This window comes from Myripristis murdjan, chromosome 11, assembly GCF_902150065.1.
Source record: "Myripristis murdjan chromosome 11, fMyrMur1.1, whole genome shotgun sequence".
Classification (NCBI taxonomy): Eukaryota; Metazoa; Chordata; class Actinopteri; order Holocentriformes; family Holocentridae; genus Myripristis; species Myripristis murdjan.
The window spans coordinates 23,974,659-23,999,169 of record NC_043990.1 but is presented as its reverse complement, the minus strand read 5'-3'; the positions used below and the strand labels follow the sequence as shown (position 1 = coordinate 23,999,169).

General features: G+C 43.7%; 2 protein-coding genes across 6 annotated transcripts in view; one reads left to right on the top strand and one right to left on the bottom strand.

Annotated features, from left to right (window-relative positions):
* LOC115367628 (triple functional domain protein) overlaps window positions 1-15,145 on the top strand; it is a 91,589-nt gene extending 76,444 nt beyond the window's left edge. For 2 of the 4 annotated variants that reach the window (XM_030063468.1, XM_030063465.1), the window contains 22 exons: window positions 2,187-2,282; window positions 2,744-2,892; window positions 3,009-3,075; window positions 3,437-3,540; window positions 3,640-3,709; window positions 4,514-4,603; window positions 4,703-4,795; window positions 5,168-5,218; window positions 5,315-5,392; window positions 5,596-5,787; window positions 6,235-6,415; window positions 6,505-6,777; window positions 6,884-7,398; window positions 8,371-8,618; window positions 8,872-9,013; window positions 9,106-9,133; window positions 9,555-9,717; window positions 9,893-10,014; window positions 10,106-10,184; window positions 10,648-10,848; window positions 11,127-11,265; window positions 12,161-15,145. In XM_030063468.1, coding sequence (XP_029919328.1) covers window positions 2,187-2,282; window positions 2,744-2,892; window positions 3,009-3,075; window positions 3,437-3,540; window positions 3,640-3,709; window positions 4,514-4,603; window positions 4,703-4,795; window positions 5,168-5,218; window positions 5,315-5,392; window positions 5,596-5,787; window positions 6,235-6,415; window positions 6,505-6,777; window positions 6,884-7,398; window positions 8,371-8,618; window positions 8,872-9,013; window positions 9,106-9,133; window positions 9,555-9,717; window positions 9,893-10,014; window positions 10,106-10,184; window positions 10,648-10,848; window positions 11,127-11,265; window positions 12,161-12,718 — 3,639 coding nt within the window. In that variant the 3' untranslated portion in view covers window positions 12,719-15,145. Of the gene's footprint in view, window positions 1-2,186; window positions 2,283-2,743; window positions 2,893-3,008; window positions 3,076-3,436; window positions 3,541-3,639; window positions 3,710-4,513; window positions 4,604-4,702; window positions 4,796-5,167; window positions 5,219-5,314; window positions 5,393-5,595; window positions 5,788-6,234; window positions 6,416-6,504; window positions 6,778-6,883; window positions 7,399-8,370; window positions 8,619-8,871; window positions 9,014-9,105; window positions 9,134-9,554; window positions 9,718-9,892; window positions 10,015-10,105; window positions 10,185-10,647; window positions 10,849-11,126; window positions 11,266-12,160 lie in introns of those variants that run through there. The other 2 variants (XM_030063466.1, XM_030063467.1) reach the window with 2 other exon arrangements.
* Window positions 15,146-22,207: 7,062 nt separating this feature from the next.
* Window positions 22,208-24,511, bottom strand: part of LOC115367629 (growth factor receptor-bound protein 10-like) — a 43,514-nt gene continuing 41,210 nt past the window's right edge. For both annotated transcript variants that reach the window (XM_030063469.1, XM_030063470.1), the window contains 2 exons: window positions 24,105-24,198; window positions 22,208-23,131 (listed from right to left, as the gene is read on the bottom strand). In XM_030063469.1, the coding sequence (XP_029919329.1) occupies window positions 22,985-23,131; window positions 24,105-24,198 (241 nt within the window). In that variant the 3' untranslated portion in view covers window positions 22,208-22,984. The remainder of the gene's footprint in view (window positions 23,132-24,104; window positions 24,199-24,511) is intronic.

Below are 24,511 nucleotides of genomic sequence, written 5' to 3'. Positions count from 1 at the left end.
GCTTCAGGTAATACACCTTCTCGTCTAAAGCGGACACTCCTCTGACACTAATTTCTGTTTCTCTTTTGTTTTGTTTCCTGGTGTTATCGTTCGCTGTTTGCCACACTGTAGCATTACCTTGATTTATGTCCTGTCTTTGCTTTGTCTCAGTTTCCATACCTCTCCATCTGAAATTTCCCCGCTCTTCCCCTCTGTCTTTTCCCTCAGACAATTCTTCAATTCTCTCTTTTTTTTTCTCCCCCTCTTGGCACTCTTCAGCTTTAGTTGCTGATTTCAAAAGCCTTTTTTTTGTTTTTTTGTTTGTTTTATTTCATTTGGTTTCCACGGCAGTTGATTGAAGGGAAACGGACATAGCATTTTTCCCCAGATTTATTTAGATCACCTTAGTTCTCTCTTAAAATTTACTTTACCTTCTAAAACTAACTCCCTAATTTGCGTATTTTGCTTAATTTTGAAACTCTTACGCCTCTTTAATTTCTTCAGTATAGAAATCCCTTCTTCCATCCTTTTTTTTTTCTTCTTCTTTCGACCGCTGAGTTCGTTCAAAACACAGCTGTAATGGCAGATGAGCAAGCATCACGGGCAAGTTTCAGAGAGGATGTGTTCAGCCGTTGACTCTAAGGGCGTCTTGCTGTCAGTCCACATGTAGGCTTTGTTTGTCCCGTAGGCACTGATCTGAAAGCTGTTTTTGCCTCAGTTTCGCCAACGTCGGAGAATTTTGGAGTAAAATTTAGAATTTTGCGGTGGTAGAATAGCACAGGACCACAGTTTTTTTTTCTTTTTTTTTCTACCTGTTTATCCTTCACAGGTTGGTGGCTGGCTTTAGTGTCAGAGTTGCTCAAAAGCAGTAGGCGTCCATGTAAATATAGGAGGAGAGTTGGTCGGATTCCCTGGATTGGTGCATGTATGGAAATCTAAATATGTCGCCCCCCCCCCAAACTATGACAAGATGATTCGCGACCCCACCTTTCCCCCCATTATCCACCCCCACCCCCCCTCTCCGCTCGTTCTCACCCCCCTTTTACCCTCTGTGCGTTAACCTCATTACCCATGCGAGTAATTGGCATCTCTAAACGCTGGCGAGGCCAGAAGGGCACACAGCCTCACCCAGAAAACCTAATTGGGGAAAGTCTTGAAGCGCAGCACAGCAAGGGTGAGAGTCTCCTGAACTATATATACACATATATATTTATATATATATATATACCTCTTTCATTCTCTGTTGGCATCCATTTTTCTTTTCAAGGCTTTTCATCCTCACCGAAAACAGGCATATTTCATTCATACGAAACAAATTATTTTTCACTGCCCACACCGCCTCTTTTTCTGACATTTCTTTTTTCTTCCTCTTCATATCTGCATCTCGTTCACCCCTCTTCCAGCCCCATGTTTTTTACCTCTCCATTGACAGTTTTCTAAGTTTCATAAACCTCAAGACTCACTTTCTTTCGAAGACGTTTTCCCCCGGCACTGGGGTTTCATTGGCTGAATTCAGGTTAAAACCCTCATTGTTTTCAAAATGTGCCAGATCGAAAGACTTCACATCCTCCTTGTTATTAATTTCATTTTCCTTTTTAAAATGTTTCACTTTGACACATTTTCACACCAAGTCATTTTCTTACTCCAGTAACAAAAAAAAACACTCATTTACAACAAAAACAGATGTTTAAATAATAATAATAAAAAAAAAAGTATCTAAATAGAAGTGTCAACTTGAAATGAAACTGCAAATGTATATTTTTACAGTTGTCCTGTGGCAGCTCTGCCATGGAATAACCCTTTTTAAATGGAGCAACAGTAGAAATAATCCACAAAGTATTTTAATATATATGAAATGTGAAAAGAAGTAGCCTGTCATGACTTACAGAAGCACTCAGAAATTTGCATAATTCATGGTTTTATTAAGCCTTTTCAAACAAAACACATAATTTGACTATTTATTCTGCATGCGAGGGATTAGGAAGAAGCTTTTCTCAGATAATTGATTTGTAATGACAGCCTTTTGCCTCAGACGTATACAGTAATAATGAGGAGTAATTGCCATTGTTCCTCCTTTATGTTGGAAGAGTTGCATTCATGCAAACTAAAGAATAGGATTAGTATTGTAAGTTGGATTTTGTGGTTGGAGATGAAGTTTCCTCTGCTCATTCCTCTCTCCCTCCTGTCATCTCTCCATTTCTGCCCAGACCTCCTCTCGTCTGTCGGTCCGTCCGTCCAGCTCAGAGACCCCCAGTGCCGCCGAGTTGGTGAGCGCCATCGAGGAGCTGGTCAAAAGCAAGATGGTAAACTTTTGCTTCATTTTGATAGACTATCTCCTGTGTGGAGCTATTTTGTGGTGTCCACTTTGTGTCTCTGAAAAAGTCTGGAACCGAGTCTTGGATACTGTGCAATAAAGTATCGAAGTCTTAAGTTAATTTTTAGCAGACCTACAAATGTGGTTTGTTACTGCAACACCTGTTCTGGTGAGAAATCAGCTCAGTTGGCCAGATCTGTACTCTGGTGAGAGTACATTTAGTTTTATTTTTACACAGGCTTCACTGCAGAAATTGGTCTTACATTTCACTTTGGCCAGCCTCAAGAAAAAGTATTCAAAAGTCATACGTTTAATTTGATGAAATTTGAAGACTTGGTGTGGATGATGCCGTCAGGTGAAAGCCTAAAATGTGCATATAGACGTAAATGTCTCATGTCAGATTGAATCGTTCACATGCTGACATGACTTCCTCCGTGTGTCCCGGTCCAGGCTCTGGAGGACCGACCCAGCTCTCTGTCGGTAGAGCAGGGAGACAGCAGCTCTCCCTCCTTCAACCCCTCCGACAACTCCCTCCTCTCCTCCTCCTCCCCCATCGACGAGATGGACGAACGCAAGAGCAGCATCCTCAAGAAAAGACAGTACGCCCCTCTCCTCGCGCGCACACACACACACACACATACACACACCGTGGTGCTTTGGCACTTTTGTAAATAGGATTTTGACCTGACCACATGCTGTCTTCTGTTCGCTGTAGCTACATTCTGCTGGAGTTGGTGGAGACAGAGAGAGACTATGTCAGAGACCTCGGCCTGGTGGTGGAGGTGAGTCAGTTTATTGATATGTAATGTTAATTAATAGAGTAATAGCAACCTTGAGTTAAGCACTTAAAAACTGCCTTATATTTATAATCAGTCACCGAGTGTCATAGTGTCTTCATGTGCTGTTTTTCTTGTAAAAAAAATATATATATATATCAACCTAGTCATGCAAACCAGCCTTTTCATTTCCTTATTTTTTCACTTTTTTTAGTTTTATTCAAATTGATGTCATATGTCATTCTAACTGGCAGTAAAAATATCTTGTGTTTAACTTAAATAACTTTGCTGACGCCCTGCCATTCCAACTGTGGAAATGCTGGTGCAGATTGTGTGAGTCATTGTGCTCGTGTGTCTCCGTCCTCAGGGCTACATGAGCAGGATGAAGGAGGAGGGCGTCCCTGATGACATGAAGGGGAAAGACAAGATCGTCTTTGGCAACATCCACCAAATCTACGACTGGCACAAAGAGTAGGTGGCACACACACACGCACAGAGAACACAGTGTTTTCTCCGCACTAATTCATGAGTAACTCACTTCCTGTCCTCTTGTGTCTCTGGCTCGCTCAGTTTCTTCCTGGGGGAGTTGGAAAAGTGCTTGGAGGACCCCGACAGACTGGCCCCTCTCTTTGTCAAACAGGTCAGTGCGACTGCTCTGCTTCCAAGTGGATTTATAGTACGTGTTAAACAAAATTTTCCACTTGGCGTCAACATTCACCCTGGTTGATTGGACTTTACATGGTTAGACTAAACACACACAAAATTCAGACGCCAAAGCATCCGAGACCCTGAAGACCCGATCACCCAGAGTATCTCCATAAGTGTTGCGAGATGCATTTGGCCACATTAACATTTATACACAACAGCTGTTATGGAAACAAAACAATTTTTTATACATAGATCCAGCATAAACACAAACCAGACAGGTTGCTTGATGCTCAGGTAGTCACATATAATTGATTACCTGGATATTAGCGGATAGGGGACAAGGTGTTTGTGATCAGTTTTAAATAGCATAAATATTACAAGAGGAAACATTGAGCAGTACTGGAGATGCATCTTAATGCCAGTTGTCAGAGTAATCACATGTAGAAATTCAGATATCACAATCAGAAAAAAAAAGGGTTTGAAGTTTTGCTTGTAAACAGACATTTATTAAAGCTTCACTTGTGCCATGGTACACACACTAATAGAGAGCTTAGATGGACAAAAAGGCAATATGCATGCAAATATGCAATGCGTTTCAATCAGTGTGCTCTTCCTCAGGCGGCACTGAGTGACAATGAAACGGAACCCTCGAAAATGACAAAAAAAAAAAAAAAGGAGAGAAGTTGAAGGGAGATGAGATCACCTGGAGCAGCAGGAAAAATATATTGACTATATCTAAAAATGCATACATATAAATGTGTGTGTGTCTGTGTGTGTGCGCATATCTTGTATTCAGGAACGGAGGCTAAACATGTACGTGGTGTACTGTCAAAACAAGCCTAAGTCGGAGCACATTGTCTCAGAGTACATCGACACCTACTTCGAGGTACGGCCCTGTTTCTGTGCAAATCAAACCTCATCGGGCACAGCAGTTCCCTGTAGCCTGTAAGCGGTTCACTGACCTCTGACCTCTGACCCCGTGCAGGACCTGAAGCAGCGTCTGGGCCACAGGCTGCAGATCACCGACCTGCTCATCAAGCCGGTGCAGAGGATCATGAAGTACCAGCTGCTGCTCAAGGTCGGTGTGATACTGTACAGCAGGGGGCGTCAGAGCCCAAGAATTTTGCTTTTAATTTCCTCTTTTGGGATCATGTGCCATACTGTTATGTTGCATCACTGCCATCTAGTGTCAGTAAAATCATGTTCTTCCTAACTTACACTTTATACGCTCTAGTAGACCTGATTTCCCTTTAGTTATATACAGACCTTCTGTCTTTTATCATTCTCAAACTTACCACTGCCACTTTCTAATTTTTTCATTTTATGTAGCCCACAGAGCTCTGTATTTGGCTTAGGGATTAGTTGAATAATCCAAAAAAAAAAAAAAGATTTTATTGTAATGTGTTATAATGCCAATGGTGTCTTACCCTAACATTACTCTCTGTTTTAGGATTTCCTGAAATTATCCAAAAAGGCTGGGCTGGAGTCAGTGGAGTTGGAGGTAAGCTACAAGATAAAGCTTTCCACAGACACCTGATATAAATCAACTATGTGCAGAATCCCATTAACTTTTTTTATTACTTCATTTGTGTCACAGAAAGCGGTGGAGGTCATGTGCATCGTGCCAAAGAGGTGCAACGACATGATGAATGTCGGCCGGCTTCAGGGATTCGATGTAAGAAATCATGTTTTATTGCAAATGATGGTAATAATGCTGTATATTGTACAAAGTATCCTCGAAAGCATGACTTACTAACGCATGCTTTATCAACACGTTCTCTCAATTCTCTCGCATTTTCCCATGCTGTCTCCACACTTGATCCCTTAACCATCTCCCTTCCGTCCTTCTATCTCCACCTTGCTTCTCTCCTTCTCCAGGGGAAGATCGTGGCCCAGGGCCGCCTCTTGCTCCAGGACACATTCCTGGTGGCCGACCCTGAAGGGAGTCTGCTGGGTCGGATGAAGGAGCGGAGAGTTTTCCTCTTTGAGCAGCTGGTCATCTTCAGCGAGCCCCTGGACAAGAAGAGAGGCTTCTCCATGCCTGGCTTCCTCTATAAGAACAGCATCAAGGTAACAGATATTTGCGAGGACAAGAGGTGTCCTGTAGGTTTGAGCTTCATGTTGTTCACTGCGGTCTTTCTACTATTTCTCTTTACTCAATCCACAAAACCGGTAAAACACAGAGAGAAAGATGGACCATTCACTGTACATATCTTAGCTGAAGATTCATTATCACTACATAGGCAGTGTATTTTTAGTGTCAAGAGTAGGCCAACAAGCTATCAGTAGACTTGAGTAAAAATAATTATGTTTTGCAACGGCACTGGTTTCTGCAAAATGTGAGCCATGTACAAAGTTAGAATATATTAGTTCCAAAATTCAAAACAGTTAATAGATGCCGCTTTCCTTTATCATAACACATTAAGTGAATATTTTTTAGAAGTGGTTGGTAACCATCATTTTTACCGTATGTAACCATGCATTTCGCTCTCTTTTTCTACCCTTTGCTGTCTGCAGGTCAGCTGTTTAGGTTTGGAGGAGAGCGTGGAAGGCGACCCCTGTAAGTTTATCCTCACTTCTCGGTCGACCAATGGAAGCACAGAGTCCTTTGTGCTGCATTCCTCCCACCCAGGGGTGCGCCAGGTCTGGATGCTACAGATCAGCCAGATACTGGAGAGCCAGCGCAACTTCCTCAACGGTAGGTCGACACTCGCATAGAGGAGCGTGACTTTTAGGGCAGTAGATCCGTATCTAAATGGCGTCTTCCTTCTCCCTCTCTATCCGCAGCCCTGACCTCCCCGATCGAGTACCAGAGGAACCACGTAGGGGCAAGCGGCGGGCCGTGTGCGCCCAACGTGGGAGCTCCAGCTGGGGGCAGCTGTGGGACCAGCGCAGCCCCTGGAAGTGGAGGTGCAGGCGGAGGCTCCCAGGGTAGTTCCATCCCCACCGCACCCCAGGGCGGCTCTCGTCGGCCTTCCAGGATCCCCCAGCCCTCCCGCCTGCCCCAGCCCCTACGCCACCATCCCGGGGCCGATTCTGACGGCCCCAGCAAGTTGTCAGGTATTGCTCCTCTCTGCAGTCTGAATGTGTGAAATGTGTGTTTTGTTTTGTTTGGCATAAAGAAAGTTGTGACTGAGGTGTGAGTTTGTGCTCACTTGTGATCCAGGTTCGTCCCCCCGTCCTGCCCCTCCTCCCCTGCTCCCTGCAGGCAGTAGCCCACAGGGCAAGCGCCCCATCCAGGCCCCAGACGACCAAACACAGGCCCCCACTCCTGCCAGTGCTGTAACCCCTATACCCCGCGCCACAGTGGGGCCGCTGCCCACCACCCCTACTTCCAAACCTCGCCCCGGCGCCATCTCCCCTATGGCCCCACCCCTGGCTACTCCCGCCTTCGGCAAGGACGTCCTCCCCCCTCCCCCTCCCAGCCCTGGCCAGAAGTCCGGATCTGGATTCTGGAGCTCCATGCCGGGCTCTCCGGCCAGCCGGCCTGGCTCGTTCACCTTCCCGGGGGAGGCAGGAGAGAGTCCGGTCCGTCCGAACCAAAACCAGACCCAGACCGGCTCTGGATCTGGGAGTCAAAGCCAAACCCACAGACACTCCACGCACAGCAAGGATGCCGACCGCATGAGTACGTGCTCATCGGCCAGCGAGCAGTCCATCCAGTCCACCCAGAGCAACGGGGTAAGACTCTCAGCTGCTGCCCCGACTAACCTGCTGCACCGGGAGGCCTGGTCTGCCTGCTGCCTCCTGTCCTGCTGCAGCCAGCGCTACTAATCAGGCCTGTACTGTGCATCCTTCTGACAGCCTTCACTGCTCTTCAACATCATCCTTTCTGTCTTTAGACAAATCTCCAAAGACACTTTAGTCTCTAGCAGCAGTTTCCGCTGGGTTTAACACGTTTTCAGACGCTACATCCCTCTAGTGGACCTTCTTCAACTCTTCAGTGATTCCTGTCGAGGCTGTCTCTAGATTCCTCAACTCTAACACAGCTTGCACTAACACCTGGCTTCCTCTTGGCCGTCTTTCACCTCCTGCTCTTTTAATGGGCGTGTTACTATCTTACAACTAACCTCCAATGTTTTGTGGTTCACGTCTTTGCCTTGAGCGTCAGAACAAAGACGGGTTAAATGGAATTTTTCATCTTCCTCCTGCTTTTCTCCATCTGTTTTTTTTTTAACTCCAAGAAGAAAATCATGACTCACTGTTTATTGTCTCTCCTGCGCTTCACTCTAACCCCCTCTGAAGACTTTACCCAGCAGACAGCAACCACTCTCTCAGTTTATCTCCAATGTTTATTCTCTGTCTTTGTCATACTGTCTTTCTCTACTGCTTTGACCTTCGATCTTCTCTTTCCCTCACCAATGGTTGTAAGTTGTATATTGTTCTTTGGATGCTGTCATAAGGTTGTGTTTGTGTAACAATGACTCATAAGATAAGACTCATAAGATGTTAGCTGAGTTGCAACTTTTGCAAATTTGAATGTATTCAATTTTCATTATGTATGACTTCAGTAAGAGCTTGAAAAAATCCCTTTAAATGAACACGGATCTGGGGAAAAAAAAAAGGGTTAAGGTAGTTTTAGATTTAGTAGTCTCTGTTAGTGTGTGTTTGTCTAATAAAAACCTTCTACACTCCCTCTTTCCTGTGCCGCAGAGTGAAAGTAGCAGCAGCAGTAGCATGTCCACCATGTTGGTGACCCAGGACTACGTGGCTGTGAAGGAGGATGAGATCAGCGTTATTCAGGGCGAGGTGGTCCAGATCCTGGCCAGCAACCAGCAAAACATGTTCCTGGTGTTCAGGGCAGCAACTGAGCAGGGCCCCGCCGCCGAGGGCTGGATCCCCGGATACGTGCTGGGACACACCTCGGCCATCGTTCCCGACTGCACAGAGGGAACCATCAAGTAAGGAATATATCGATATGCTGATTTGAGGCTACATATTGTCTGGGATTTTAGACATTTTAATGTCATTGTAATATGACAGTAAAGGGATTTTCTAAGATTATTAGACTGTTACCTGCTTCCACCTGCATGGCCACATTACTAATGTTTATTTATCAGAAATCCTGAGTCTGGTAATATCCGTTGAAAGCCCCTATAGTCATGCCACCTGGCATTAAGTATTCTCATTTGACCTCGAGTCTCTTTATTTTAGTCGGAAGTCTTCATCCTGGCATACGTCCCTGCGCATCCGGAAGAAGTCTGAGAAGAAGGAGAAGGAGGCAAAGAAGGAGACCAAGCTGGAAAATGGTTACAGGAAGTCCAGAGAAGGCCTGGCCAATAAGGTTTCAGTAAAGGTGAGCTCATCCTTACAGTTGAGGAAACTCAAGCTGCTTTGCCTCTGCTGTAGTTCATCTTTCCCTCTGACATTTTTACTTTTTCTTTCCAGCTTCTAAATCCAAACTACATCTATGATGGTAAGTTGATGTTTTTAATAACTGTCACACCCAATGACCTATGAAGTGCTAGTTGATTAGACACCTCACAGTGTTGTTGTTGTTGTTTTATTTCATTTCCTGGAAAATTGTTTTTGTAGGAGCAGTACCCATTAATACAATTACAGCTCACATTTGGCAGATGCTTTATCCTAAGCGATGTACATATGAGATGTTTATACACCACAAGCAAAGATCTAATCAGGAGGCAACAACGGCATCAAGTGCTGATCTTCAGTAAATGCTAGCGATTTTCCTGGAAGCATTTAAAGCAGTTTTATATATTTATTGATTGTAAACCAGCTGCCCTTAACACATTTGGTGCAGTTTTTCAAAGTTGAGCTATAATCTTCTCAACCCTGTTTGCAACAGCATTTGACCTTTGACCCTCGTCTTCCTCCAGTCCCCCCAGAGTTCCTTGTACCCCTGAGTGACGTGACGTGCGACAACGGAGAGAGCGTCACCCTTAGGTGCAAGGTGTGCGGTCGACCCCGAGCCACCGTCACCTGGAAGGGACCCAATCAGAGCAGCCTCACTAACAACGGACACTTCAGCATCGCCTACAGGTGAGGAAACACACGCTCGGTTCAGTTAAGCTAAGGCCATGAGAGTTGGGTTTGTTGTCTTTTAGCACAGAGATGAACTCCCAGGCAGGGATGAATTTGGTCTTTGGTGCTAAGATAAGCGACTGATCTTTGAGAGACTCGAGTATATTTACATGTATGTATGGATTCGTTCCAGTGATACGGGTGAAGCGACCCTCAGGATAATCGGCGTAGCCTCTGAGGATGACGGCGTTTACACTTGCGTTGCCACCAACGACCTGGGCAGCGTAACATCGTCAGCTAGCCTCAGAGTGTTAGGTGAGTGTTACCAATGATTGCATGTTTTTTTAGTTTTTAACTCAACTTGGTGTTGAATTCATTTTTCTTGTGTTGTGGATGTTTTTCTCAGCTGTGTCTAGCGACGGGGTCAGAGTGAGCTGGAAAGACAACTTTGAGTCTCACTATGCTGAGGTGGTGGAGCTGGGCAGGTAAATCCACTCTTACCTCTCAGTATCTGCATACAGTACACTCTAGATAGAAGGATAAAACCTGTACATATGGTTTGCCGATTATATGTCCTGTGGTCTAAATGTTGTTTTGATAATCACTTGTTTTAATGGTGGCTTTACCATCCTGCCACGATTTCTCAAATGCTGGCATAAATGCTCAATACTATTTTTTTTTTTTTTTTTTTTTTGTAAAGTTTTGGTATGAAAATAATTGAAGAAATTGTTTCAGTTTGCTTCAATCTGAATAAATATTGGTATTAGTCTCCACAAACCACAGTTGACCCCACACTCAAGTGTATAAAACTATGATATCAATAATGGTAACAGTTACAATCATGGTGATGACTGTAACTGTTACTGTGGAAATTAAGGAAATGCAAATGATAGTGATAATGGAAAACAAGGAAATAACAGGTTGCCATGGGCTCTTCCTTCTGGCCAGAGGTCGTTTCTCTGTGGTCAAGCGTTGTGACCACCGGGGCACCAAGCGCACGGTGGCTGTCAAAATGGTCAACAAGAAGCTGATGAGGAGAGACCAGGTGACCCAGGAACTGAACCTGCTCCAGAGGCTCCAACACCCCCACCTAGTCAGTCTCATAGACACGTATGAAACCCCCAGCAGCTATGCCCTGGTCCTGGAGATGTGAGTACCTGTAGTGTACATACTCAAAAACACACACATTCGATACAGTACCAAAGCACTTAACCGTTTTGGTCAAGAAAGTTTTTTCTTTTTGCTTTTTTAAGGATGCTCCATTTGCAGCCTTTAATAGATAGTAATCAGTAATGACTGTAATCACAACCACAGTAATTAGGCCTTTTTATGGACAGTGTAATTTGGAGTGAAACTTGATGAAGCTTCAGCTCCATTACTTCCAGTTGATGTTTTACCATGTGTGTCTTTGCATGTGTGTGTTTCAGGGTCGACCAAGGCCGTCTGCTGGATTACATCGTGAGCTGGGGCAATCTGACGGAAGAGAAAGTGGCCTGCTACCTTCGGGACATCTTAGAAGCTTTACACTACCTTCACAACTGCAGGATAGTACATTTGGACGTAAAAGTATGTAATTTCACCCATTAGTGCCTGATACACAAAACAGGGGACACACTACACGATTAGATAACCTGAGAAGATTGGACATCAAAACTTAACCAAAGGCAGTGTTTGATTTTTGTAATCAGGCCCCACCCCCAATGTTAAAAACATACAGCTCTCAAACTGCAAGATATTGCTGCTAAACTGCTAAATGAACAAGATAAAAACAGACATGGAGGCAGAGCGGTTTTCTTTCCACACTCGGCATATGTCTTTTCTTGTCTCTTGCTCAACCCTCATTGACTGTTACCAGTTTCTGTCACACAACATTGGAAACTGGTCCAAAGGTCCATGCCAGATCTGTTTCGACTTGTCGTCAACAGTTATGATCATGTCACAAAGATCAGTTTCAAAGGTTTGTCCAGAATATGCTTTGGTAGCTTAAGTTAAGGTTAACTTAGCTCCAACTCACTAGGTTATTCCATCTTGTGAATACTCGGCTGGCATGTAAACATACCACAAATATATTTCCAGGCAAATTCAATTTCTGTTTAGCGACATGCATTGAATTGAATAGAGGTAAGTTCTTCTAAGACTTTTAAGCAACCAAAATATATTCTATACACTTGGGCAGCAAATGCTTGTGACAGAAAGACAGGACAACACACTACAAGACCATCTGAAAGGACTGGTGCATTGTGATTACCATGAAACTGATGACGACCATTGGCCATTCGTCATCAATGGTGGTTCAAAGTCATGCAATGTGTTCCTGGCCTTTGCATCATGTTTTGTCTCCACCATCTGCATTAATTTCCTTGTGGTACATGGCTTCATGATGGAAGGTATTCATTACATCAACAGTAATCAAGAAAAACAAGGTTAAAGTTGATCCTCTGCATGTGCCCTCTGTCCCCAGCCTGAGAACCTGCTGGTGGCTCACAGCTCCAGCGGCCAGCCGACAGTCAAACTCACAGACTTCGGCGATGCTGTCCAGCTGAACAGTGCCCATTACATCCACCCTCTCCTGGGCAGCCCCGAGTTTGCATCCCCTGAGCTGGTGCTGGGAGAGCCGGTGTCGCTGACCTCTGACCTGTGGAGCCTGGGCGTGGTGACCTACGTGCTGCTGAGCGGCGCCTCCCCCTTCCTGGACGAGAGCGCCGAGGAGACGTGCCTGAACATCTGCCGGCTAGACTTCAGTTTCCCCAGGGATTACTTCCAGGGCGTCAGCCAGGCAGCCCGGGACTTCGTCTGCCTGCTGCTGAGGACCGACCCCGGCAGGAGGCCTCCGGCTGGGCTCTGCCTCCAGGAGCCCTGGCTGCAGGCTGGCCAGGCAGACGGCCGGGCCAGAGCGGAGGGCTGCCTGGACACCGCCCGCCTCATCTCCTTCATAGACCGGAGGAAACATCAGACTGACGCCCGGCCCATCGGAGGAGTCCGGACCTTCATCCAAACTCGTCTCCAGCCCCGGATTTGAGCCCCAAGGAGAGATTGACAACCCTCAGCCCCTACCGCCTTGAGCTTTTTCATAGATCCGACCAGATTGGATAGACAGAAGTAACATCGTGAAAACGATAGTACACGTATTAGTTGAAAATGTTGTGTAGCTTATTATCTGTAAGCGCTAAGGCTGAAGGGGCAGCAAGTCCTCCGGAATTGGGCAATGTCAAGGGAGCGGAAATAATGAATGCTGATCTCATCCTCTTTCACAAAATGTTGATTTTTTAAAGTTCTGTGGTCCTTTCACCAATTAAATTGAGGCCAACTTGAGGTCTTAAGCCAATCAGAGCCCTAGAGAACAGAGTTCTCACCAATCACACAAAAAGATGGATGTCCTTGTCTACTGCTGCTTGCTGGTTTCAACTCAAAACCAATTTTGTAGTTAAGTAAACAAAAATAGAAAAAAAAAAAACTTATGAAGTAATTTATTTTCCTTTGCGAGAGTTAAAGCCGATCAAAAGAGCCACGAGATCGAGCCTTGACGCCACTGCACAGAGTAGCAGAGCTTTCAGGAGAAAGTGATGCCAACAAGCTAGTGATAGCGCTGAGAGCAACGCCACGCTTCCCTCTTGTTGCTAGAGAGGGACAGAGACATTGTGTTTTTGCTCTTTTACACTAACTGTAAGTCAAAGACTTTTGAGAAGCACCCCTTTTCTTAAAGAAACAATGTATACAAAGGAAAGTACTGTCTATAAATTTTCAAGAACATGTTTGAAAAAAAACAAAACAAAACACAAATATAGTAGAAAATGTTCATCAGTTGAAAGTTGCTGTGCTACTTGGGACTCTGTAGACACCCGGTCCTGGAAAGACTTTCCCAGCGACGGAGCCTCTCGACTTTACTGAGACATTTATACATCCGATCAGAGCTTTTTGATTGCTGCGCTTACAGTATGTACCCAATCTAAGATACCATGATGACCATGTCGCAAGTAACAATGCTGCACTGTCCAATCTCTGAGAAGAAACAATAGACAAAACGATTCATTGTTGGCTTTTCCTAGAACAAAATTGTGTTGCGCAGATATAAGATGTTTAAGCCTTACTTTGTATATAGACTTTCAACTGCCTTCTCTCCCTCACATTCACAGCGGACGCCTGCTCTTTGAGCGGCAGGACAGATAACTCTCAGACTGATTGTCGTTAGGTGTCGGAGCCCTGAGCGGCTGCAGGGATCGCCAATCGGATGGGAGCGAATGTGGAGGGGGAGGAAGACAAATTACTGTAAATGCACTCATTGTATGTTACGTTTCTGATTCTTATCATGTGCAATGTTGCGGCTTTAACATTTTATGCAACTATTTATGAAGACATCTGTTGTATCTGTAATAAATCTAGAGAAAAGCATGTACTTGGTACTGCAAGCACTGCTGGTAGTTGTGTTTATTTGATTATTTGATCTGTTGAGTATTATGACTTCCAGGCCAATTTTTAGGGGTCACAATCTCACATGACAGTTTGATCAAAAATAATTTAACACTTTTTGTACTGTACTGTACGCCTATGTAGTTATTGGTACACCAAAGTTGCTCTAGCTTTACAGTACTTAATTAAATGTTTTATTGTGATTATGGCTCACTTAAGTTAGGTATACTATAACCACAAGGAATAATTGTTTACACAACACAAACACTACATCGGAAGGACTCGATTACTTTGCTGCGTCCTCCATTCCCTTCATTGCAATGCAGGGAATCACTGAAAGACGATGCTGTTTTAATTTAGGTAGGAATGAGCAGTGCAGTCTAATCTGAAGAGCTACATGGCAGATATTTTTGCATCTTTAGATGATTGCCGTTCACACTCTGTGTACAGATACTGTTTTGCCAAAATCTGTCTTTTATAAAACCCCTGTTCCTGTAGAGGAGGAAACACTTTAGAGGAAGAGTGATGTTCTTGTTTTGTGCTCTTACAACGGCACAAACCCAAACGCAAGATTTACTCTGAGTGTCAGCGTCTCCAGTGATTTGACTATCACTGACGTTATTTTAGCTTCATCAATATCCTTGCTGGAAATGAAAGCTCACACACATGCAGAGCCAAGAGTATCACCGCCTAACTTGACTAAATGTGTTATTTTGTGGTTCGGATGCATTACCAGGAAGAGAAAGAGACCCCAGTCCTGCTTCTATGACCTTTTTTATTTATTATTATTTAGTGTGCAAAGGCCATTAAAAACAAGGACTTGGACTGGATACCTCAGTTTTAATTTCTTCCTTTTTTGTCTTGTGTTTCCAGTTTAATTTGTTTCATGATTATTATTTTTTGTTTTGTTTTGTTTTGTTTTTTTTGTTTTGTTTTTATCATTGCATGTATATTCCTTTGTACAGACCATACCTATTATTTCTTGTAAATATTTTCATTTGCCATCAGTTATTTGAGAATTAAACATACTGAACACATGCACCCCTGCTTGATTTATTTGTACCTTTCTCATTCATTCATTTTTTTTGTTTTATCATTTAAATGGGAAAAATATCTTTTCTTCACTCAGCTACTGTCCTGAATGTGGAGGACGTGTGGAGTCATTTAATGTCATTCAGTCTTAAAATATTTTTTTAAACATGTAAAAAAATATCTGCTAGAGGGGATAATTTCTCATTTCACAACTCCAGAATCATCTGAATATCAGCCCTCATTACACGTTGGTTACCTCCTGCCTGCCTAAAAATATCAAGTCCTTTTATTATTTTTGCTGTCTTTTCTTCACAGCAAAAAAAATCTGTTGAGCCTTGAATCCCCTTTGCAATGTTTTACATTTGGAAATATTTGTTGTTTATTGCCTGTTGTGGCCTTCAGTGGGACTGGATTTGCTTTGGTCTCAGTTTTGACTTGACACCTGCTGAAAATGAATTGGATTTAGAAATAAAAGCCAGTATCTTGACAAATAATGCAAATCACCACGTTAGTATTTAAAAAAGGGCTGGGCATGACATCAGTATGAAATTAAATATCGTCTTGTCACAATATCATTATCGAGGTATTTGATCAGAGATATTGTGATAATTAATTTTGTTTGTATCACCCAGCGGTAATTTAGATAGAATTAAAAGGTTGACTTGCTGTGGAAACAACATTCAGTGACATTTAAAGTTGTCATTTCTAAGCAGTGCAGGTGCCAGCTGGTGATGAAGCTGCTTGTAGGAAAGGTCTGTTTGAGGTTTTCTCAGGCCTCATCTGCCTCACACACACACACACACGTGGCTGCAGTCCACTGCCTCCCTCCTGGCAGCACGTCGTGTCCTGGGAAGCTGAGGTTCACCGCCGTGGAGCCGCAGACCGGGAGCCATGAAGGAGCGTCAGCTTCGTCTTCAGACGCCTTCAAACGGGTGAGTAAACCGCTGAGGAGGTTTGTACTGGGAGGGGAAAGTGGCAGCTCGTCTAGCAATCCTAATGATCACATTCCTTCCTGACATTCTCCAGTTTCATAAATTATACCCATTTAAAGAACACTGCTGTAATGGTCATTTTACAGTAATGAAACCTTAAAAACAGCACAATCTCATCAGTTGCCGTGCCGTAACCTAAAGCAAGAGAATTCAAAGTCAACTGACAGCTCAGATTATTCAAGTGTGTATGTTGCACACTTGAATAATCTTTTTGAGGCAAATCTAGCGCTGTGCTATCTTTAGAAAGCGTTGGGGAAATCCCTTGAATTGTTAACAGACTTACACGCGTGGGTGTGATCTCTTAATCATTCACCGAGCGTTATCGAAAGTCTCTTTGAGGGCCTGTTGCATAATCCCTAAATGTCATCCACATTTCATTAATAGTACTAATAGTACTAACATTAATAGTACTAGCTACTTACACTGGATACAGTCTGAAGGCATGCAGTGTTTGCATGGCAGGCAGAAATAAAAAGAAACCATTTTACAATATGAAGTTTTGCAGGACCAAGATGTTATATAACTGGAGCATAACTGGATGTAATCTCAAGTGTAGGCTGGTGTATCTCCTGTGTGTGTGTGTGTGTGTGTGTGTGTGTGTGGTCACGCATTTGGTCAGGAGTGTGCAAACATCCATTTTTTTGAGGCTTCAGTTACAGTCTGCTTAATGTTATTAAGTTATATGCTGCTTAATGTCTCACTGCATTATGATCAATTAATACCTAGAATGCAAACAGTTTAATTATTTGCCATGATTTCATTTATTCACCAACTCTGCAGCAGCCACAGTGAAATATAATCTTGATGAATATGATAACATGTTGCGACGAGTAAAATACTGTCAAGGAAACAAGGGCAGTGATTGTGGTAGGATTCACTTTTCTATGATCTATCATTCAAATATAATAAATAAACAGTTCACTCAAAGATTCGTCTAATGGAACGTGAAACCATTGCTCAGTGAGATTTCTGCATATCATTTATTTATTTTATAGTTAATGCTTGCTTATTAATCAGCGCATTAGTTTACCAGCACTGGAACACAGCACCTGCTTGCTTAATGTTTAATAGACCGTTTTTCCCAGCACAGTTTTGGTAATCACAGGGGTTATTAATAACATTAATTAAGGCTCTCCTCCAGCAGAGCCAGGTGCTGTTCCTGCTGGCTCACTGGAAAGCCTCTGCTCTCGTTAATGTTGTTAGTAACGCCTGTGATGATCCTGCTGTTTCCTGTCAAAATGGCTGCTGAGAGAAGAGTCTGTCTCCAATCGATATGCATGACTTAGTCAGCCATAAAGTGAAGCGCTCCCACTCGAGTAAATATGATCATAACCGAATAGATCCCTGCATTCACACACTGACGCAGACGTTCACTGTGATCTATGCTTCTTAATCTCACCACTAGATGGTGGGCAAAGTCCTCATGCATCGTCTCAGCTTTGATTTCATAAGGGAAAGTTCTGCGTCCTCCTTCAATATGAACGTTACAGCTTCAGTTTCAAATTCAGACGTGGAAGTGCAGCAGGAAGGCGCTGCACACCTGAGCACGTGGAGCGGAGCAGCTTGCAGCAGGACAGGTCGGTGCTGGGCGTGTGGGAGATGTGATACTGGCACAGTTACCCGGCTGGATTATCTGATCTTCAGTACATTCCGGATTATTCCACCCTGACAGGGCTAATCCACGCATTAAGAGTGAAGGGAGGGTGAAAACTTACAGTACCGAAGCCTTTGGATCAGCAATAAAATGTGCAGCCTGGTGCCTCAAAGCACACAGCTGACAGATGAGTAGGTCACTGCTGTAAAACCCCTCAGGCCCTGCGAGCAGAACAGCATGGATTACACGCAGCACCAGGCCAGACGTTCAGTTTATAGCAATGTCGTCTTTTATTCTAATTTCCAATAAACAGAGAATATATCAGTCCCTTATTTGTACAAAAATACCTGAACAGGATACAATGTAGATCCAGGAGGCGTTACAGACGTTTACAGAATTAAGCAAAGCACAGTGGGGTTATCTTAAAAATGATTACCATTCTTTTGCTCCTTTTTTCTTTCCCTGAAATGTTTCTTTTACTTTTGAAGACAGCTTATGAGGACTTGAATCCAAAACAAACACACACACACACAAAAAAAAAAAAAAAAAAAAAAAAAGATTAAAATCGAGTCAACATTTTCATCTACACTGTGAGTCACCAACGTGGATGGGACATCTATGCAATTTATACCTGAAATCAGGGATTAGTTCCAGTAGGATTATGATTCACAGTCCCAGCTAACTGTAAATGAATGTAGTGGACGGATGGCGACTAAAGACTCGCTACTGTTCAGAAACAAGAGGCACCTGCTGCAAGAAGAGGCTTGCTTAAGAAAAAAGATTAAAAAAAAAAAACGCTTTGTTATGCACCATGAAATCAGAATAAATGGAGGTTGATAATGAAATGCACAACCCTCTTGAGCCTACGGCGTATAATTGCACTACTTGTGATGAAAAGTGTACAAAAAGTGTTGAGACGGCAAGAATATCCCCAATGATAAAGTGTTGATGAAAAACCTGGTGTGAAAAATGATGATGTGTGTTTTCTTGAGGCTTGAGTGTACAACTGGCAGCCAGAGAGAGAGGATATTCAGAAGATGTGGTTTTAGATGAACGACATCATGTAAATAGACAGCGTTGGATGCTAGCAGAATCTAAAAGACTCTGACAGCCTGTCAGCTTATACACACAACTGATGTTCAGAAATTTGACAAAGTCAAATATCCAGTTTGATTGCTTAAAAAAATCAGCTTAATTTAATACTGTATATACTGTGGTATATTCTTTTATATATATATATATATATATATACACACACACATATATATACACATATGTGTGTGTATACATAGGGTCATTTTGTGGCAAAAACAAAAGTATACAATAATGTCAATATACACACAATCATAATGGAAAGAAGGACAAAATAAATCATTCTTCATTTTACATGGAGTTATGAGCAAAAGCATAACACCCCATACATAGTGATCTGTGACCTAGGTACAGTGTTAGATCTACGTCTTCTCCATAGCTTCACATACTTGGAAAACAAATGATACTGTATACTGGTATATTCATATGCTTGGACTTGAGTACTGGACTGCATTAGAGCACAGTGATTTAAGTGGAGGGGGGAGGAGAGAGCAAATGAGAGGACGCTGCATGGCCGTCCTGATTTGACCCATGTGGATGTAGTTTTTCTTGTTTTCGTTCTCCGCGTCCCTCTCGGACAACACAGGAGGGACCTCCGTTTGGAGCGAGAGAGGCCTGCTGGGAATGCCGGGATACCCCCAAAACAAGGCGCCCTGAACCCCAGCACGCCTCCCTCCCTCCTCTGAGAACTCGATGGCATCGCTTGACTTAACCAAGTGCGCCCAGCAAAATGCAACCTTCCTGTTTAACTGCATCTAAAAGGCAAGCACGATAACCAGCAGAGTTAGCGATCCTGAATAGTGAATATAACAGTCTGGCACTCTCCACACACACACACACACACACACACACACACACACTCACACACTCACACATGCTTGCATACACACACACTTTCACCGCAGGGTCATAGCTTACAGGCTGGACACAGGTGGGAAAGGGGGGCGGGGGGTTCAAGCATTATCCAATCCCTGGAGAGTCTGCCCTGGCTGACTAAGGCCTGACTGGTGGAGCGCAGAGCTGGTGAGTCGGTGAAAGTCAGTGATTGGCTGACGGGTGGTGGCAGTGGCATGTGTGACAATGACAGTACTCAGAGAGAGAGAGAGAGAGTTAGCCTGGCAGGGAGCCCAATGGCCTTGCACTAACCCTATTTACTGTAAATCTGGCACGGGACGAATGGGAGGGGGGCGGAGGGGGGGGCGCGGTGGTGAGGGGTAGGGGGACGGGGTGGTGGGGCAGTTCAGAGGGGGCGAGGCTAAAGCAGGTACTCTGTCGCACGCCTGCGTGGCTTGCAGCTCTCCATTTGATAGTCACATGACACACCGACGCAGGCTGAGACGGGACAGGAAAAGACAAGAGGACCGTTCCACATCTCCACACACACACACACACTGTCCCGAGCCTCCTCTCCTGTTGGGACATCTATTAGAGATATGGTGGTTAATTTTGTTCTGGATGAAGACAAGGAACCAGACTATGAAATTATATTGTACTGCCAGATTAAAGGAAAAATCCACCCTCACACACTGTCAGTTTCTGTTGTTTGATGCATTTCAGTTTTTTTTTTTTTTTGTTCCAGTTTTGCAGCAGGAGATGCTCATGAACACCCCACCAAGTTGGAGAATCCAGTCAGGTAAACTGAAAATCTAGATGTAAGACTAGTTATGGCATTTCAAAATGCCCACAGCACAGGTTTTTTTCTTATGTGAATTAGAATAAATTCAATCTGACAGCACATCAGTGAGCCCCGGCTGAATATATTAGACAAGTCACACTGAAGTCACATTGTCTACATATGGCCAGGTGTCCACGGCAATATGAAAAATGCACCATCGAGCCACAAGACTGGATCCAGGAATGCGGTGTAAATCCCCAACATGATGTTTTTTTTAACAGCGTCGACATGTTTTCGGGTGGATTTCTCCTGTAAGCTGCAGAACAGAGCTCTAAACCATGTCATCAGGACAAAATACAAAGACTCTTGTTGATTAGTCCATCCTCGCAAAATCGGAAATGTGTCACTGTATGTGCATCGCAACGTAGCTTCCATTTCATACACAAGGCTCACAATTTTCACTTAAGGCGAGTGGAGCTCGGTTGACTGCGCATCAGCACTCAGTCAAACGAGTCCACGTTTCAAGTCATTTGTTCCGTTCAACGTAAAAAGGAAAACAAGTTGTGGGAGTGCTTTTGTTGATTTGTCTTTGTCTCTGGAGTTGGGGGACAGTGGTCAGTGTCTCCACACGGAGCTGAATCCTATCGTGACGACGGCGCGCTTCTTCTCCAACCCACCAAATCTCAGATCATCCGTCAGGGGGACTACAATGTGCAAGCCGTGAGCTCAGAACAGACTTTAGCAATAGAAAATGACATTCATAGACCAATTCACTGACTGGGAAACCAACACACTGAACCCTTAGACTCAAGATTCCAAAAATGACTGAAATGGTGGGAGTATGTGTGGGGAGGGGGGGGGGCGTTCTTTTCAGGAGTCTTCCTCTCCTTCCTCTTGCTCTCGGGATACTGCAGCCGGCTCCACAGCACATTCACATTCACCACGCTGACACAGGCCACGCCAAGGTCCAAGATTTTCCTGAAACCCTTCTGAAAGGCACGGCACCATCGGCCATGACTCCCTCACTCCCACGCCGCTGTAATCCAATCAGAGCCGGGAATATGCGTGCACACGTTTTCCCAAAAACATGGGGATGGAGGAGGAGGAGGAGGAGGAGGAGGAGAACGATGATGACGACCAACGGAAAGTGGGCAGCTTCATTCAGCTAGAGGGGACAGCTGTCGCCTGTCCGCCCAAGAGTGCAAAACTAGTTCTGCATTGAATCAACAGTAATAAAACAGCATTAAAATGACATCAAGTAATCAACTCTTCAAGAGAGGCCCGTTACGGCCCTCCTGATGAAACATTCCTCTGCCCTTTCAGCAAACCCTCGCGACTCTTCTGCTTGTTTAGCCATTAACTTTTTTTTTTTTTTAACTCTACGAAATGTCTCTGAGCTTGTGTGGCTGTGTGTGTGTGCACTGCAAAAACGCAAAATCTTACCAAGATTATTTGTCTTATTTCAAGTCAAAAATGGCTTTTTTCTAGTCAAAATATCTCATTACACTTAAAATAAGACATGATCACCTCAGAAGTAAATTGTTTTAGACGATTCAAGTGAAATTTCACTTGAAACAAGTGAAAATTTGCTTGTTTCATTGGCAAAATTTGCCAGTGGAAAAAGTGAAAATTCACTTGAAATAAGTGAAAATTAGCTAGAAACAAGAAATTTTGCCAAATTTTCACTTGTTTCAAGCAAATTTTCACTTGAAACAAGAGACAATTGTCTAAAAACAAGCTACTTCTGAGGTGATCATGTCTTATTTTAAGTGTAATGAGATATTTTGACTAGGAATAAGACATTTTTACTTGAAATAAGACAAATAATCTTGGTAAGATTTTGAGTTTTTGCAGTGTGTGTGTGTGTGTGTGTATGTGTGTGTGCAGTGGGGAGGGGACTGTGGAGTTGTGGGATAGGACACGGTAGCGATCACTGAGGCCACGTCAAGTCCGCTTAGGGTGAACAGGTTGTCAGCTTATCCAGACTGGACTGCACAGGTTGAGAAAACTCCTGGATCCGTTTGAACCAGATGAGACCCAGAGAGGTTCCCGTCCATCCCTGATGATCGATGAGTCAGAAGTCAGAGGGGTGGCGCTCCCCGGCCCATCTCCACCAGCTTTGGTGCAAGAGGGCTGGGGGACACTACAGCTTATCAGGCCGGCGGGGATACGAGGTCAGGTTTGGGGAAGGACTACGTGAGGGAGGGATCCACCCAGGGGACCCGCAGCCCTCCGGCTTACCAGATCTCAGCAGTCTGTCTTTTCACGATGTTCTTGCACGCCGAACTTCAACGACAAAACAACCAAATTTCCACGACAAAACAACGCAGGAGTTTGGCAACTGCTGGGTCCACATGGGACAGCGGTAGGGCGGAGCGAAGCCCGAAGCCCACCTCTGCTGAGTTCTTCACATCCACACAACTTGACTTCACCTTGAATCTCGCCCTCAACCTCTTTGTGATGGTGAGGGAGGGCCACATGTGGGGCAGGGGGAGAGCATTTCAGGGGCGGGTTGTCCGAGTGAGGGCTGCGAGACCGGCTGGTGGGACGGGGTCACAAGGCCACGGCGGTGCAGGGGTGTTTGAGCTTGCAGGGCAGCACTCCTCTGTTGAGCTGGTAAAACTCCACGAGGTGGATCAGGTCAGTGAACTTTGTGCTGCCGTCGTCGAGGCTGAAGAACACCTGACCGTCTTCCTCACACTGCACACAGGCGTCAGGGGGAGGAAGGAGGACAGTGAGCCATCAAATAACAAACAGCACTTTCAACACCAAAAGAGAATGCAGCATCTAAGTTCTTAGTTTTCTTTAAACAAGTGGGGGAAAAAACTCTGATACTGGAATGAAATAATGGCACCTGATTCCACTTCAAATCAACACGTTCTGTGAATTTATTTTTAACCAAAAGTTATTCTCTTGATACTAGTCAAGTAATCTACCTTGTTTCAAGATAGAGTGGTCCCTCGTTAATCGTGGGAGTTACGTTCTAAAAATAATCCGCAATAGGCGAAATCCGCGAAGTAGTCATTCTTTATTTTTTACAATTGAAGAGTTCATTTGCAAAAACAGATAAAAGCCATTCTTAAAATGGATACACTTTTTTCACTGATACTGCTTGGAGTACACACACACATATACACACACATACACACACACACAAAGCATGATTTAGGATAATAAACATTATGCCAGACTAAATAAACATATAAAAAATAGAAATAAATATTAAGTAAATTTTAATAAAATTCAAAAAAGTTTAAAAAGGTTTAATAAATTCAAATGGAGATATCTGTTTTTGCAAATGAGCTCTTCAATTATTCTAGATGTTTTAAGGCTGTAAAACCCCTCACTACACACTTTATACACTTTTCTCAGACAGGCATTAACATTTTCTCACTTTTCTCTCTTGTTTAAACACTCTCAAAGTTCAAACCTTCGTAGAAAAATAAGTCCAATAAAAAAAAAAAAAAAGCATGCAAAATTGCACTAAAAATAATCCGCGAAACTGCGAGGCCACGAAAGTCGAACCGCGTTATAGCGAGGGACAACTGTATTGGGAATTTTCTTGATCATTAGAAACAGTCCCCTCTATTTCATTTCTTTTAACATAAAGAAGACTCTTTAAGACTCTTTTCTTTTGAGACTTTTTTGGTTTTTGCACTGAGTACCAACTGACCGGTAGGATCTGGAAGTGCTTGATCTTCTGGTGGTGGCACATGGTGAGGACGAACGCCTTGGGGTTGCTCTGACTGTCCCGCAACAGGAACAACCTGGCACAAAGAACGTGAAATGTCCATGAACAGACCATCAGCAATTATTCAACTTTTCTTTTTTAGGAACAGAAAAAAAAAATCTTTGAGCATGTTATATAATCAATTGCTGCTGTTGTGAAAACGATGCCACATGTTTTATTTTTGATTGCATGACTGAATGCTGCTGTATGGATTCGGGAAACTCCATGACACTGGGTCTTGTGGCACTTTTTTGAAAAGCTTTTTTTAGTTGACTTTTGGAGACAACGGGATTTCATGGGATAAAAGCGATAGCAACATTTTTCATATCTTTCCTTCATTCATTTCTACT